The sequence below is a fragment of the Uloborus diversus genome, chromosome 4, assembly GCF_026930045.1.
Source record: "Uloborus diversus isolate 005 chromosome 4, Udiv.v.3.1, whole genome shotgun sequence".
Classification (NCBI taxonomy): domain Eukaryota; kingdom Metazoa; phylum Arthropoda; class Arachnida; order Araneae; family Uloboridae; genus Uloborus; species Uloborus diversus.
In genome coordinates, this window is record NC_072734.1 from 1,725,531 (window position 1) to 1,742,574 (window position 17,044).

The 17,044-nt window shown below is 30.6% G+C and overlaps 1 protein-coding gene across 1 annotated transcript in view; it reads right to left on the reverse strand.

The window, feature by feature from the left end:
* The window catches only part of LOC129219756 (uncharacterized), an 84,390-nt gene that overhangs the window by 38,262 nt on the left and 29,084 nt on the right, over nucleotides 1–17,044 (reverse strand). The window contains exons 3-4 of the mRNA XM_054854050.1: nucleotides 10,863–10,969; nucleotides 2,880–3,110 (exon numbers count right to left, since the gene is read on the reverse strand). Coding sequence (XP_054710025.1) covers nucleotides 2,880–3,110; nucleotides 10,863–10,969 — 338 coding nt within the window. The remainder of the gene's footprint in view (nucleotides 1–2,879; nucleotides 3,111–10,862; nucleotides 10,970–17,044) is intronic.

Here is a 17,044-nt window from a genome sequence, read left to right on the forward strand (position 1 = left end):
ACTTATGAAGCTTGGGGGAGGGGGTTAGCACCCTCTTCCAGTTGAAATAGGAAGCTAAAATTCTTAAAGTATATTACTATCCACAAGTATAAAAATATTGAGGGGTGTCAAGTTATCTAAGGGAAACTTTTTTTTTACATGTATTTTTGAACCACCCAAATGACCATTTAGTTTTTTTTGTTGTAGTTGATGGATTTGGAAATTTGGTTTTTCAAAAAGAACATAGTACTTACTTTTTAATTGAAGTTTCAATCAAGCGTCATGGGCATGATTTCACACAATCAGTGAATACATCACACATGACAAAGTTTACAATAAAAGTTTGTTGAATTCGTACACTTTGAAAACATAAATTATTTTATGCTTAGATAATTTAAATGTACCAGAACGAAAATTTTGTGATTAATAGCAGACAGTATGCAAAACTATCAAGCTAAATCTGCATAATTCTGGGTTTACTTTACATAAATGATAAAAAAATAAATGACATAAACAAGAACTAGATACCTACCTGTCTCTCCTTTTGATTCCTTCAGTAGCAACAATTTTAATATAAAAAATGTGTTAGAACTTAAGATTAACGAAAAACTTTTGACTTCAACTGGCACTTTAAAACAAATACTAGAAAAGTTAGCAAATCCATAATTTGGAATAAGAATCTCGGAAGGTTTAAAAGTGTCCACCTTTTCAAAAAAGCATTAAAAAAATCAATAATTAAGAAAATAAACAAAAAATAAAAGCCCTTGGTTGGGTAAGAAAAAGAGGCAGAAGTTTCGAGAGGTGATACTGTCTTTGAATTTTTTTTCTTTGGAAGGAAGGAAGGACCAATTAGAGAGTTGGAGCCATTTTAAACTGGTTTAAACAAGTGGAAACTATGTATATTGTGGAAGATTCTCCCTCCTGATTATCAAGGAGAAAATATTGCAAGAATGCACTGTGGAGGGGGAGGGTATAGAATGTGACTTAAACATTTGTAATACTGACTAAAAATTTAGAAAAAAAAAACCTTTCCCAAAGAGGGCTTTAAATTCATTAAACAAATGCATAGATTATTTTTGTTGCATTGTAGGTCAGTAGTCAAAAACAAGAAAAAGATGTTTTACATATTTTTTAAAATGGTTAAAGGGTTTTGTAAAATTAGTTTTAAAAAAGCAAGTTGATTATTAAAACCTAACAGAAATTTGGAAAAAAAAACAAACATATTTAGTGTAGTACAATAGCCATTACCTTATGTGTAAAGGTAATTCCTATTTCAAACAAGTAAAATAATTAAACAAATTAAACAAAAATCTCTTTATTAATCACAGAAAAACATGACGGCAAATATGTAGGTGATATAAAACCATTTATTAGTGTATACTTTAGAAACAAAACATTCACTTTACAAATGGACTTTCCTTGTACAATAAAATACATACAATGAGAAGCTATGAGAGTATTCACAGGATGAAGAGCGTATGCAATCATGACGATGAACAGTCATTGAAGGGTAAAACATCCATGTTACAAAAACACTAAAATCAAATTCTTAAGTTCTCTCTATACACTACACTTCTGAAACACATTGAAAAATAGCTTGAACAAACACACTGGTTTGCCACATTAAGATCAACACTAAATACTTTCTCTTTTTCCCCTTCCTTTAATTTTTAAAGTTAGTTCTGTAACAGCAACAAAAGGAATTTGAGAAATATTCCTTCTAAATCATTAGGCGAATTTTTAAGTAAGCTTGTTTTACATTAACAATTTGCATCATTCGATATCTTTTTCCAACAACTTTTAGAACTCTCGATCCATTATACACCTATATCTGCTTTCAATTGCACACTTGATAAACATACGCTGTACAAATAAATATTCTAATCCATATATAATTTGTATCCGAAAACTATTATTAAACTTCCATAATTTCAATTTTTCTAATCAACAATTTTATAAATATATTTTTATATGTTACTTAGGAATTATAAACGAAATAAAGCGTTTTTAAAAAAAGCTTTATATATTCCAATTGAAACTTTACAAGTGGTTAAAAATTCATAATATTAAAAAAAAAACTTGCTAAATTATAACATATTCAACTTTAAAACAGTAAAATTTTGACAGATCAAATAATTTTGTGTAACATAATTGCAAATTATAACAGATAAAATTTTAAATAAAACAAATAAAAGATTAAAAATTACTTAACCAACACAAAATTTGATTATTAAAATTGGAATGTTAAAAACCAAAGAACAAACAAATTTAAAATTTATAAAAACATAATTTTAGGAAAACAAACCTTCGTTTTAAAAATCTTCCATAACAGGTAATTTTTAAGAAAATTCATGAGTATTCCTATAAAGGAATCCTCAATTCGTAAGGAACAAGATTATTTGCTTCACAGCATGATTGATGTGATTCTAAACCTTTTTTGCAGGGCTGTTTACATCGACTAAAAAAAGCCATGTCCTTCTTCCAGGCACGGAAGGAATCTGTTCTCCCATTTTCCGTACATAGGGGGAAAAAGGAGTCATTTTTTGGACCTAGTAGGAACTAGGAATTGTAGGGTTAGAAGCGGATTGCACTGGAAATCGGTTCTGAAGGAAGGAAGCAAAAAACCCCCATTCAGTTGGCTCATACGTCGCTTATGTAAACAGCCCCCCAATGTGCAATTATGCATCAAATATACAAATTCAATGCCTACAATACCACTTTCAGATCTCATTTCAAAACAAAAGAGTTAATAGGAACAAAAGCACAATCCTCGAGCGCATAGATATCTCACGCATAGCGCAAAGAACAAAATGCACATATATGAAAGTGTAAGGCCTACGAAGACCTTCAATTTCAAACCTCAATCAAACCTCAGATATTAAAGCATGTCAAACACTTACACAAACTCTCTCCTTTTTCACCTTTTCAGGTTCACATACAGTTTCTTGCTTACATGACAGTGATTTTGAATGTGATTTTCTCTTGCGACCACTAGTTGGCACGCTTTCACGTGATTTTTCTTTTTTTACCTTTAAAGTAGGGCCATTGCCAGCAGAGCTGCGTCGCCCTGGCTTTGGCCCACGTTTTTTAACTGGTGTGGGGATGGGATGTGCTTTAATATGATCTCCAACCTATTGATAAATAAATCACAGTCTAAACAAACTTTTAAAATTTAAATCTAAAAATTTTCATTTGTAGACCCAAAAAATAATGACTTGCGCTGGCCATTTGGCAATAAAACAGTAATTTTGGCAAATAAGAAAATATCCAAATGGCAACACATCACTCTTTTAGATAAACCTATTATTACTGAAGATTATTACTAAACAATCTAAATTTTTCAAATTCTGGTAAGTTCTAAAAAATGACACTTGAATAGGGCAAATAATTTTCATTTTTATTTATTTATTTATTTTTTGTAAGTCCATTTTCCTACAACTTCATCTAGTTTATCAAAACTAATTACAATAATTGTTCAAACTTAATTTATTTCTGATTAACTTCAAGTTTTTCTCAGCAAAAGTATTTGCGAAAGCTGATCAATAATATTCGGTTATTAGGGGAAATTATTCGATTAAGTGGGGATCTTCAACATAGCGTCTTTGGGGAAATATTCGGTTCCGGGAGGTTTAATTGGTAAAGGCGGGATATTGGTTTATCCGTTAGACGATTAAGCGGGGCTGACTTATCCCAGGAACTTTTAGCATACTGAACTCTCAAAATGTATAAAAGCAAGTCATGAAATTTACATAAGGTAGCCTCCACCACCACCACCGCAAAGAAGGTTAGTGGGCCAAAGAAAACAAAAAGTACTTTCAAATATGATTGCAAAACCACGAGCCAAGTTATAACTGTAAATCGTAAGAAAGGAAGCTTTCATAATTATCACCTCTGAAATCTTAAAGCCCTGCCTTCATGAAGACAAATTTGAAAAAAAAAAAAGAAATAATATTATTCAAAGCATGAATCGTTTTTCACATGGAGAAACACTAAAAGACTTTGGATTCCCAGTAGCTTTCAAACACTGGCGAGATTAAAATAATGCATAAAAAACAAAGTTGATTGCAATGAGGAACCTGCATTGGTTGGGTAATCGCGGAACATAGATTGATTTGAATAGTCTACTGCTTACAAAAATTACCACTGTTTTTAAAAAACTGACCTGGATCATTTGAAATTATGACTTACAATTAGCTTAAAACAAAACTAACTTCATATGACACAAAAAGAGGAGGAGCACCCGTCGACGTCAAGATTCAGTTCCTTGGTTACAATAGAACCGGTTCGGAAGCAGTCGAAACGAAGGGTATAGTAGAGTGAAGCGTAGTTTACCGTTGTTGATTAAAACCCAAGGTGTTTGAATTTTAATCTTCAGGAAGAGGTGTATATCCTCGATGAATAGGTTGCCCTTAACCCCCAAAATTCCCATAACAAAAAAACAGACTTTGAATTGATCATCAATATATAATTTACAAGTAAATTTCTTCAAAGTATAATTATGTACATTAATAAAATAAATACATAGCATTTATTAAACACTTCTATATGTCATGGGTGTGGGGTTTATTGAGACCCCCCCCCCCATGGATTGAAAAATCCAACACAAGAAAAATTTATTTTGAGCTGTAAATTTTAAAGTAAAACTTTTAAAATTATAAAGAAAATAAAAATAAAAGATTTATTTCTATATTTATAGATTTCACTCAGGATTTTAAACTATACCAATGTCAGTGAATGGTCACAACTTGCGAAAAATGCTGACACTCGTAGGAAATAAACCTCTCCCCGCATGGAATACGGGGGAAGACCTTCTTAATTTAATGCTTTATAATATTAAGATATCAACTTTACCATTTTCTATCTTTGTTCGTCAAATTTACGGCTTTTTATTTTTTTGTCCTAATTCTATTTGCTTTTTTTTTTTTTTTTTTGGACAGTTCAAATTGATATTATTGATCTGAAAAGTAACCTGTCACCTGTTAGTGAAAATTATTCATTATTTTTATGCTTATACAGTAAAACCTGTCTTGTCTCGAAAAACTGCACACCTTGATTTTTTTTAATGTCCAAGTAAGCTCAATTAATTTCTCATGCCCCCCCCCCCCCGCTTTTCTCGAATGCTTCTTTCGTAAACCCTCTATTTCACCAAGTTCAAAATTATTCGCTGCTATGGAAATTTGAAGTACAAACTTGCTTTCTTTTCACTGTTTAAAGAACAAAGGTACGCAGGATATTAGCCCTAAAATAAAGAAATAACGAAGGACAATACCCAACCTTGGTCGGGGAGGGACAGAGTGATAACAAGGTGCAAACACTGAATGGCCCACAATACTACAAGGGGAGGGAGAGATGAAACATGTCACATAAATAAAAACTTCCATTACTCGGAACCTATTTTTCTCGAAATTTTTTTTTCTGAACCCTAAACATTCGAGATAGAGAGGTTCAACTGTACATGTTTTCAGATTGGATTTAAATGCATACTAAATTCATTTTTAATTGCTTGTTTGTCTTGTGTAGTAAAATTTTACAAAATGTAATTTATTTTTTAAAACATTATTCCACATTTTGAAAATTGTTTTTTAAAAGCTAACACTTAATAAATACTAATAAAAGTTTCATTAATTAGTTTTTAAATATTAACTGCCTATATATTTCAGATTGTTTTATTTATAAATAATTAAATTACAAATGTGTGCATCTGTTTTGCATTGAACTTACAAGCAGCTTCATTTCTCTGTTTTTTTTTTTTTTTTTTTTTTTTTTTTTTGTGGTGATGGGGGGGGGGGCAGGGGGATTGTTGCATCTTTGTACGACTCAAGTTTTGGAAGCAGGTTAGAACCAAGCAAAGCAATAAAAATTAAAAAATGAAAATTATATTAATATTTATTGTAACTACTTTCAAATTCTATACTTTTTTCAATATGTTTTGAAGCAAAATGGAAATATGATTTTAAATTTAAAATTTTTGAGAATTTATTATTTTTTAAATATGTTTCTTCCACATTTTTTATTGCTTGCTTCTAAAGTATTTTATTTATTTATAATTATTTTCATTCATTTATTTTTGCTGACTAGAGATGCAAATAATTCACAGCCTCTTCATATTTTAAAATTTTAATTTTTATAAACTACTCAAATTTCAAGTCTAGACTTTTCATTTCAATAACTATTTTGAATGCAGAAGTTGAAGCAGAGCAAAATGAAATAAATCAATATATGAAAAATGATTCTATCCTCAAAGAAAATAAATCATTTCAATTCGAAGAATAAAAAAGAAATAGGAGTGATCGAGAAAGCTTTTATAAAAAGCAAAACAATTTTATATAATTATATACAATTATGCAAGTTACTATAAAAAAAAAAAAACTTCCCAAACAAAAGAATGAAAAAAGTTTTTAGTTTCCTTCTTTTTTTTTCATTGTGCCGATAGCATTGTACCATTCTCGTCTTCTCCTTTTGGTGCACTAAAAATATTTTATTTGCCTGTGTTAGATGTAATATACCATGTAGTACTTGCAGTTCAGCCATTTGTGCTTGGAGCCATCTCGAGAATGCTAGCGATGTTCTATGCACACACCTGCATCGCGTACCAGAAGGAGATGGAAGCGGGAATGAATCTGGATGTCATCAGCGGAGATGGGGGTGTTTAGAGGGGAGGGCTTATAGGGAGATTTTAAGTATTAATGTAAAAAACTAGTAATCCGATTGAACTGAAATTGGTGTCGATTGTCATAAAATGCCCTGAATGTTTATTTAAAAAAATTAAAAACATGCATGCAGGTCCTTCATTGCAAAAATTTGTCAAAGGAAAGTCAAAGAAAACTGTTGGTCTAAAAGTATTTTTCAAGAAAAAAGAGTTAATGAAAAGGAAAAAAAGGGGGAATTGAAAACAGTGTAACTCCGATTTAACGATTATCAAGGGACAGAGAAAAGTAATTGCTAAAACAAGGAGCATAGGCATTCAATGCAGTCAAATACGGACCAGTGCAGCGCATAGATAAACTGAATCAATTATTTCAGAAAGGGCATACGCCCAAAGGAGTCTCGTAGGACTTACGCCCTTCCTAAAATAATCGATTCAATTGAGGAAGTCGGGGCTAAATTGAATATACAGTTGGCTCTCTGTTTAACAATGGCTTTTCTCGGTCCCAGGTGGTCCACTACAGTGTTAAAAGCATTCTATTCAAGGACGCTTTCTACTAAAGGACGACTTTTTGTGGTCCCTTGAAAGTTGTTAAACAGAGAGGCAACTGTAGTTAAATTGAAATTATACTGCATTCAAAAGAGTTTCACATGATATTATATATAGGAAATACATATAGGTTCAAACATCTCTCATTTTCACATTGTTTTTATAACAGCCTTGATTCAATGGCATCTATCATGAATGACAATATCGTCGCCTCAGAGCAACAGTAAGACATCTAATCCCAGAAAAAACACTAAGATGTCTTACTGTTGCTCTGAGGCGACGATATGCATTGTTTATACAGTAGAGAACCAATTATCCAGGAAGTTTGGGACCATCGCTATCTCAGATATTTGAATTTCCCGGTTTTCTGGATCGCTAAAAAGAGCTATAGGCCGATTGTTTAAAACTCAAATTACTATAATAAATAACTATGCATACTAAAATAAGAAGAAAACTGTTCAGGAATGCTTATAAATATCGAAATATTAAAAACTAATAGTGAGAGAAAAATTTAAACACCAAAAAACTTAAGTTATTCATAATACCTGAGAGCCTCACATTCTGTTGTGTTTGGAAAAGAAAAAAAAAAAAAAAAAAAAAAAAAAAACCACTTTTCAATGTTTTAAAACGAAATAAAATGAAGGGAAAGACAAAAAATAAGCTTTTGAACCTAAATGTGCGATTTTTCTACTATAGTGTGTAAAAGAATTTGCTTTCATGATTGAGTTTTTTTTTTTTAAACTAATGCTTTTGCATTTCGTTAGTATTAACAGAAATTTGATTAATGAGTTCTTGCGGCCTTATTAGTCTTGTGTTTAATGGATTTCTAGCTTTCACGATCAACTAACTATCCGGAAAATTTGCGAATCTGATTTTCGGCGTTCCCCACACTTTTGTGACGTCACTTACGCCAATTGCCTTTAATTAGAGGCTATTCAATAAAATACTGCACTAGAATGCGACAGTATCAATTTCCTTAGCTTTCAGTTAGAATAAAACACTAAAATTTCAGAGTTACGAATGTACTTTTTAATGCAAGAAAATATTTGGGAAGTTTTGCCCCGAATAAAGGACAACCATTTGAAGTTAGTGCTTGCAAACATTTTCCCCGAGTTTTTGTGAGTAATATGGTGTTTATTAAGAAATCGTTCATATTCTTTTTGGTATTTCAGAAAAAAAAATGCTTAATTTTTCAAAAATTACCGAAATGGCATATTTTTTAAAAAAATGGCGGGAAAATCGGGAAAAAGTTGCCGGTTTTCTGGTTTCTCGGTTTTTTGGTTCCCGGATAAAAGGTTCTGCACTGTACAATACAAAAAGAAATTGTAACTATGTTGAATGCAACTTTCTGTAACCATGTAACTAAAAACTACATTCAGGGCATATATTGCAGATCAGCTTTCAGTTTTCTTGCATACTGGTGATATATATATTTTCCAGGCCTCAAAATAATGGATGTGATTTGTAAAGCTATCATCAATCAAGATTTAAAGTACTTACACCTATTTTATATGAAACACATATCATTTTGATTTATACATTAATATTATTCTTGTTCAATTTTTAAATTTCATTTTTTCATATTTGTAGTGTAAAAAAAAATCCATTTTTCATAATGTAATGGTCAAACTGTTACCAAAAATATATAAGTACTTATAACAGTACATAAAAATTGCAACATTAGTAGCTGAATAATGCAATCAATAAGAATTATAATAACTATATATTTTCCTTAACAAAGAGTTAAGGAAAAAAAAATAAAAAAAATTAAAATGAAAACACACAATTATTACATAAACAGAAATTTTTATTTAAACATTTATATTTTTTCACTCATTCAAAAAAGGAAAAGAGGAAAGTAATACAATTTCCGATACATTTTAAGAAATAGCATATTAAATCAATTATTAAAAAGCAATCCATACTGTTTACCTTTAAGAGAAATATTACAAATATATTCTATTTGATAAAACTCAAAGCAACGTTTCACCTCTGACTTTGTAACGAGAAAAAGTTTTATTTTTTCCTCTGAGACTAAACAATTTACCAACATTTTTCAGAAACTAAAATTATCCCTAGTAATTTCAGGTACAAGTAGACATTTAGTACATCAACCTTTCAATAATTGTATTATTTTCAAGAAAACACAATATAAGTACCTATTCATTCAATTAAAGAAAACTATAAATAAAAGTGTTTGTACAATATGCATAATTAGTTTTGGTTATTGGAATTGCTTCTTAACTTGAACTCTTATTCAGAAATACAGGGCCCATGATAGGGATTTCAAAGTGTTAACCAGCAAATAAGCCGAATCATGAAAGTTTTAGCCGAGTTTTGAAAATATTAGCCAAGGATTAATTTTAGCATATTTCAATAATTTTTTTTTCTGTAGGACTTCAAACAGAGAATAGATTATTATAGTTTATAAAATATAAAATGCAAGCAATTATTTATTTTCAGGATGCAGCATTGATTTAATTTAAGATTCTTTTGGGTTTTTATTTTTCTCTTGCAGAATTTTTAACTACCCTTTGACAAATTTTAAGCGTCGAAAGGGATCTTTTATTTTACGGAAATTTCGAAGAATGTTATGTTTGCTAATACATTCGCCAAATAAGAGTTTATATCCCCGAATTTTACAATTTTATACAACTTGGTATGGTGGTGAATGCTTACAGGGGCGCCCTGAACTTATAAATTTGCCGAATCAATAGACAAAATTTGTCAAATGAGGAACTTTGGGAAAGGTCACAGTGACTTCCCATCTGAGTGCCTCTGTTAAATATAGAAGCAAATTAAATGCTGAATTCAATGCAAGACTGAAAACTGTCATATATTTGAGCCAAACTTTGGGCTTTTTTGTTACATAACCATCCCATTACGTTTTTCGCAAAATTGAGTGAAGCCCAATGAAAAATAATTACTTTTTTTTTGAATGAATTAGTTTTGCATTCATTTTTTAGCTATCACTTTAGTTTGTAGTAATGTTTCTCCTTTTTTTTCCCGCAGTTATGTTCTTGTAATTGTTATTAACTAATGAGCAGTATCAAACAAAAAAATGCTCCCAAATATTATTGCGAGTGAATTTTTTTTTTTTTGCGTGTTACTTATCACTTATTACGCAAGGGATTCGCCAACTTCCTTCAGAGTTTTAAAGGGGGTTCGCAAGAGAAAAAAGGTTGGAAACCGCTGATTTATAGAAACACGAAAATGTTAACCCCTTAAACGCAGTGTGTTGCTATTTGGCTACAAGCACAATTTAGTCTTCTAGAAAACTATGAGAATAAATTAGTATTTAAGTAATCTGTGGCAACCCCGAAATGAAGAATGTTAATTTAGTTTAGTGTGCTTGAGAATGCTTACCTCTTGTTATTCCAAGACAAATAAAGTATTATTACTACATAAATAACTAAGGCATTTTTACAATTTTTCTTCAATGTTTTAGGACGTTTGATCAGGAATAAATTGTTGTTCTTTCAGTTGAAGACTAATGTTGCCAAATGCTTGTTTCACCATAAATCTCATCTAACTTAAACTATGATTTTTTGAAGCATTTTCCAAATGATCTGAACAACAGTTAAAAACCTAAGAACATTTCTAAAAGTACTTAAAAAAAAAAAATCATGCAATGGAATAAAGTTTACCTTGAAGGAAAAAATAAATAAAAAAATAAAAAAATCTGTACCTTTAGGGTTTTGGCAGAAGGTGTCCAGGCAGGATCTGAGTCTGAGTCATCAATGATATCAATATCATCACTACTCAGCTCTGCTGGTTCCTTTTTGATTGAAGGACCTGCATAAGAGGAAAATTATTGAAACATGATGGGGTAACAAAATCTGGGAAATAAAATTTCCTGCTAATTCCCTGATTGAGCTCCAAACATTTCCCTGATTTTACAATTGGGACTTTTATACAGATGTAAAGGATAACAACACTAATGTAGCACAAAACTTGCAAAAATAATTGCAGACTCATTTCTGGATTACTAAGAATCATTTTATCATTACAAAAAGTAATGGACAAAAGAAAAAAAAAAAAAAAACCCTTGCTAAGGGCTACAATAGGATGGTAAAAAAAAAAAATAGCCTGAGTTCAGGCACCCCCCTTATCATTATTATTTTTTAGGACTTACCAATAGTATTATGCTGTAAAAGTTTTAGCTTCCTACTCAAATTTTAAGAGATTGCTCGATGACCTGTTAATTTAACATTAGCCGTAATACAGAAAATGCCACAAGTTAAGAAACATTTAATTTCTCCAGCTCTCTTTTTGTGAATAATTATTTAATCGCAATGTATATGCATATTAGTAGTGTATATTATAATATGTGGCATTGTTTTTTCAGTTCAATGTATCCCCCCCCTTACCGTATGTATGAAGTTTATGAAAGGGGGTTGAGCACCCTTTTTCAGTTGAAACAGGAAGCTAAAATTCTTCTAGTATACTACTATCCACAAGTGTAAAAATATTGAGGGGTAGCCCGTTATTTAGGAGACTTCCAGAAACTTAAAAACCAAAACGTTTTAAAGAAGAAATGAACCCCCCCAGAACCTTAATGAGTATGTATCATCAACTTTACATTCATATTAGACTATTAGCATAGGAAAGGGTGTGGTCCCCCAAAGCTCAAAATTAAGCTACAGTAATTAAAATTAAAGGTTTTCCATTCTACATACAATAAATTTTGTTTTTCATCATCTAATCTCTGTTTCAATTGAAGTTTTCCAGGTCTCAGAGTTGGCTGATTTTACGTAGGATCCCCCCCCCCCCCCATACACACACACATTGAGGAATTTTTAGCAAGACCACTGTATCAAACCAAAATAAAATGTAAAACTGTCTGCGAACATCTCTAACAAATTTTCTGCAAAAAAGCACTGTGTGCATCTCGAGTCCTATGTCACAGTTAACTACAATAAATGAAAAATTTATGTACAATCGGAGAGTCACTATCTGACCAGCATGACAGCTAAAATACCATGATTTAAAAACAGGTGAGTTTTGCACGTCAAAAAACAATTTTTTTATTGATTGATAAACATTTTTTTTTTGCTTTTTAAAAAATTTCATAATAAACAAATTTATTAAAACAATTATAGTATGCCTACTTTATACAAGTAAATTTTTTTTCAAGTCAATTCGTACTTAAGTCAATGAAGAAAAATTTCATTTTAGTTTAATTTTTATTAACATGCTTTTATTAGCTTCACCTGTATATATGTATCTTGTAACGGAGTCTTGCAACTCAAATTTCGCCCACTTCCTGCGATCGGATTCTTTTGAAATTTGGCACACGACCTCAGACTCGATGACAATGCAATCTTCTCTAATCAAATTAATTAACTATTAATTGTTAGTTTATTCCAATTTTAATTAATATTTTGGCCTTAGTTTCAACAATTTGAAGAAGAAAAATTTAAAAAATATATATTAAAAAATGCTCGCAAAAAATAATTTTAAAATATCTATAAAAACCTTTGATTTTTCTCCATCAGACAAAATTTGTTCCATTGTTCCAAGGGAATTAGAAAATGAGTTATTATTGTTTTTAACTAATTTCATGCAAAACTATAGGTAAGCCTTCAATTGGCAGTTCATTGCTGATCAGGCTGTTGTTGAACAATACTTTTATTAAAATGTATCTCAAATTTTCAAAGTAATGTAAATACACATACATCAATGACTGAGATGGATTAGCTGGATTAGACAATTACTCGACAGGCAATTTATCAGCGCAGTTGAATTTTTTCAGAACTTGGGTATTACACTTTAAGGGGTATAGTTATGCTTTTTGGAGTTGGAGAGACCGCGTTTCAAATGCTGCCAAATTTCATGAATATAAAAGATTTTGAATTATGTTGAAATAAATATTTTTTCGTAAAACAATTTAAACTAAACAGAAAAAAAAAAAAGAAAAAGAAAATAATAGTTTAAAAAACTAAAAAAAAAAAACCCCTAAAAAACACGCTTTTGTAGCGAAATGAACTAAAAAGTAATAATAATCTTTGGATGATAGTAGTTGACGTAACACTTAATTTTAATATAATACAAAGAAGCGTGAGGGGCTTCGTATCAGTTGTCTTGAATTTCTTTCATTTGTTGTCCATGCAAAAATGCAAAAAGACAACACTCCACGTTTTTTTTATTGCATTAAAATTAAGGGTTTGGTAAATTGATATCTAAAGATTATTTTTTACTTTTAAGTTCATTTTGCTACAAAAGAGTTTTTTCTTTTAGTTTTTTTAAACTATTATTTTATTTTTTATATCATCATAGATTTGTGACCTAACCTAACATTTAAATCGCTAGAAAATTTGAGATACATTTCAATAAAAGCAGGGGGCAGCAAATAGGGGGCTGAAGAGGGAGTGGTCACACCCCCAAAGTTTTTGAGCAGAATGATAGAAAATGGGTGAATTCAATTTATGTAAGTAGGAAATCAATGTTTAAAAAAAAAAAAAAAAAAAAAAAAAAAAAAAAAAATTCTCGCTGGTTCTCAGTAACTATTTGATGAAACTCAACACATTCCCAGACTAGAAAAAGTGTTTTTTGTTATTTATGTGATGAGTTAGAAATTCATGAAATATTTTTCGGCCTTTTCAGAACATAGAAAATTGATAGAGAACCACAGTTAATTATAACTAAAGAAGACATTTCTTCATATAAACTAAATATTTCATACTTGTGTGCCCAGTGTAACGATGGTATGTCCAATATGAGAGGCTCGTGCAAAGTGGTGTCGCTGCATGGTTTTCAGAAAAAAATTCCTTGATATTGTACATTCACTTTTAGGATCATTTTTTAAGTATATATTTATTTAATGAGTGTTCATCGCTTTCGTGTGCTAGAAACACGTTTCAGCTGCTCAATGCATTATATGTTTTCATAGAACCTTATTAAAAATGCATGTGATTATTGAATTTAAAAAAAAAACATATCAACAAATATCTTTTTGTGGGCTCTATAATTATGCAATCTCGGAGTGACACAAGTCGATCTTCAACCATAAAAACATTTCTCTATAACTTCAAAGCAGCGATTTGACGACTGGAAGAATTATTGCAAAACAATTGTTTCAATGGTGATAAAGCTCATGCATGTATGACTTTGAATTTTTATTCAATTTGTTTGTACTGAGGAAAGTTTTTGAAAAATGCTTTACTCTATCAAAACATCTTAAATCCGCTATCCTTAATTTTCAGACTATTCAAGCCACAGTTCAATCTAACAATTGATCTGTGCACCATACTACCATAGTTCAATCTACAATTGAAACTGAAAATAGATTTTACATAGTTGTATATTTCAGTCAAGAGTGAAACTTTTCAAAAAAAAAAAATTCTTCCTCTGAGGCAATTTTAAAAAGGCGAAAAAAAAAAAAGTGACAACAATTCACATGATGATGTGAAGTCAAACATTGATTTTTTAATATTTTGTATAAAGTAATAGAGTCAGTTTCGAATGAAATTAACACAAGATTTGATGATAATTATTTTTCTGTATGGTTGGCTCTATATTATCTGGATTAGATTTTGAAAACAAAAAATAAAATGTTTCAATTATGAGTAAAATTTTTAGCATGAGGCAAGAAAAATTACAAGCAATATATTGACAGACCAGTTATTACATACAGAGAATGATTTTCGTCCTTATTATGGACTCATCAGTTTGGAATAGTGAATAACAGAGCTGGAGGCAGATGACCTCTCATAGAAACTGAGAGCGCCGACGAGACTAGTTTGTTCATCGATGAAAAATTAAGTCCCTCACAATTTTTGAAGTTGCCTGGGTGATTTTGAAGAGCAAGATGTAAAAAAATGTTTTCATACATAACTTTGTTACTTCAATTTGTTTTTTAACTATTCCTATCAGCTCAGCTAGTGGGGAACTATTTTTTTTATGTCTCAGAAGGTTAGAGAATTATTTTCGAAGCACAATGGGCAAAAAATTCAAACGAAGTCATATATACTAAAGGGCATGAGCTTTTTCATCACCTTTTCTATTTAGCTGTACTGGCAAAACAGCATGACACTGGGCACTGATTAGTAACACGATTGATTCCCTACTCTTCCGAATTCCAAAAATCATACATTAAAACTTTTCCAAAACGTATAAAAATTTAGATTTATCAGACAGTTAATCAAAATTTAAATTGTTTCTAAATACTAATTTTTATTCATATTAAACCGCATTTATGACCACTTCCTGTTAGCTAATTTGCGTTTGGGACCGCACTGTGGTAATACGTACTTAAGAAACTCGACCCCCAAATAAATGCTGAAATGCCGCCCCTGAATAAAAGCATGGTTCAACTATGACCGTGATCAACATAGAACTTTCAATTGAAAGCTCACCAACATTTTGTGAAAAACAATTATAATTAACTTTCTAATTACCTTGGAACATTGGAACAAATTTTATCTGATGCAAAAAAAAAATAAATCAAAATTAGGGTTTTTATGGATATTTAATTTTAATTTGTGGAAGCTTTTTGGTCCCCATATTAGAGAATTTGAGCAAAAATGTTGTATAAAATTGGAATAAACTAAAAATTAATGGTTTATTAATTAGTTTAATTCAAGAATACTGCATTGTCATTGGGTATGTGGTCGCATAGCAAATTTTAAAAGAATTTGAACACAGAAAGTGGGTGAAAACTGAGTCGAAAGTTTTGAACAAGATAATACATATGAGGCAGCGAGAAGCAACGGGATGTAAGTGGACTTTTTCAAGTTTTGAGTAAACGCGTTTAAAGATAACTTCCTTGGTAGGCTTTCATTGATTTTTTTTAAAATCATGCACTACAGCAGCACCTACCAGGGCTACTAGCATCTTGTCCCAAGCCAGAGGAGAGGTTCACCTACCATGTGCACTGGTTATCTCCAAATTTTTAATTTTGCCTTTTACATCCCTTTGCTTCTCACTGCCTCATGTGTAGCAAAAATATTACTGGGTAAAGTAAGGGGTATAATTTATTTTTTAAAAATATTATTTATTTGTTTTTAATAATTATTTTATTAGAAATGTTCAGTGCTGTGCCAATGCCCTACACACACACACACAAACTAAATAAATAAATGAAATAAAATTTAAACAGAATAAAATAAAAACAATAATAATTTAAATTTAAATTAATAAATAAATAAAAATAAATAAATTTAAAAAAAATTAAAAATCCCTCTCAAAAATTTTGATGGCGCAATTTGCGCCATAATCCCCCCTGTGGGCAATCCTGTATGTATTACCTACACAATACATATGAATATATCTTTATCTTTACTAATAATAAAGCTGAAAGTCTCAGTCTGTCAGGATCTCTGTGATGCGCATAGCGTCTAGTCCGTTTGGCCAACTTTCATGAAATTTAGCACCGAGTTAGTTTGAAGCATGGGGGTGTGCACCTCGAAGCAATTTTTCGAAAATTCAATTTTGTTCTTTTTTCTATTCCAATTTTAAGAAAAAATTTTCAAGCAAATTATCGCAAAGTGGAAGAGTAAATTACCAAATTATCATAACGTGGGCAAGCAAATGAAGATAGCAAATTGGTGAGAAATTCACCATCAATTATTTGCAAATATACAGGCGAACCAAATGAACCCTTTTAATTTTCTACTACGGACAAAGTCGTGCGGGTACCACTAGCATATATATATATATATATATATATATATATATATATATATATATATATATATATATATAGGGAAAGCGTGAACTAATATTAGGAATTGAAGAAAATAAGAACTTTTATATTCTTACTAATTTTATTCAAAAAATTCCACTAAATTTCTGCTCTATAAAACATCACTTGATATGATGAGTCACAGCAGCTGGTTTTCCTTCTTTATCAGAATAACGATAACTAAA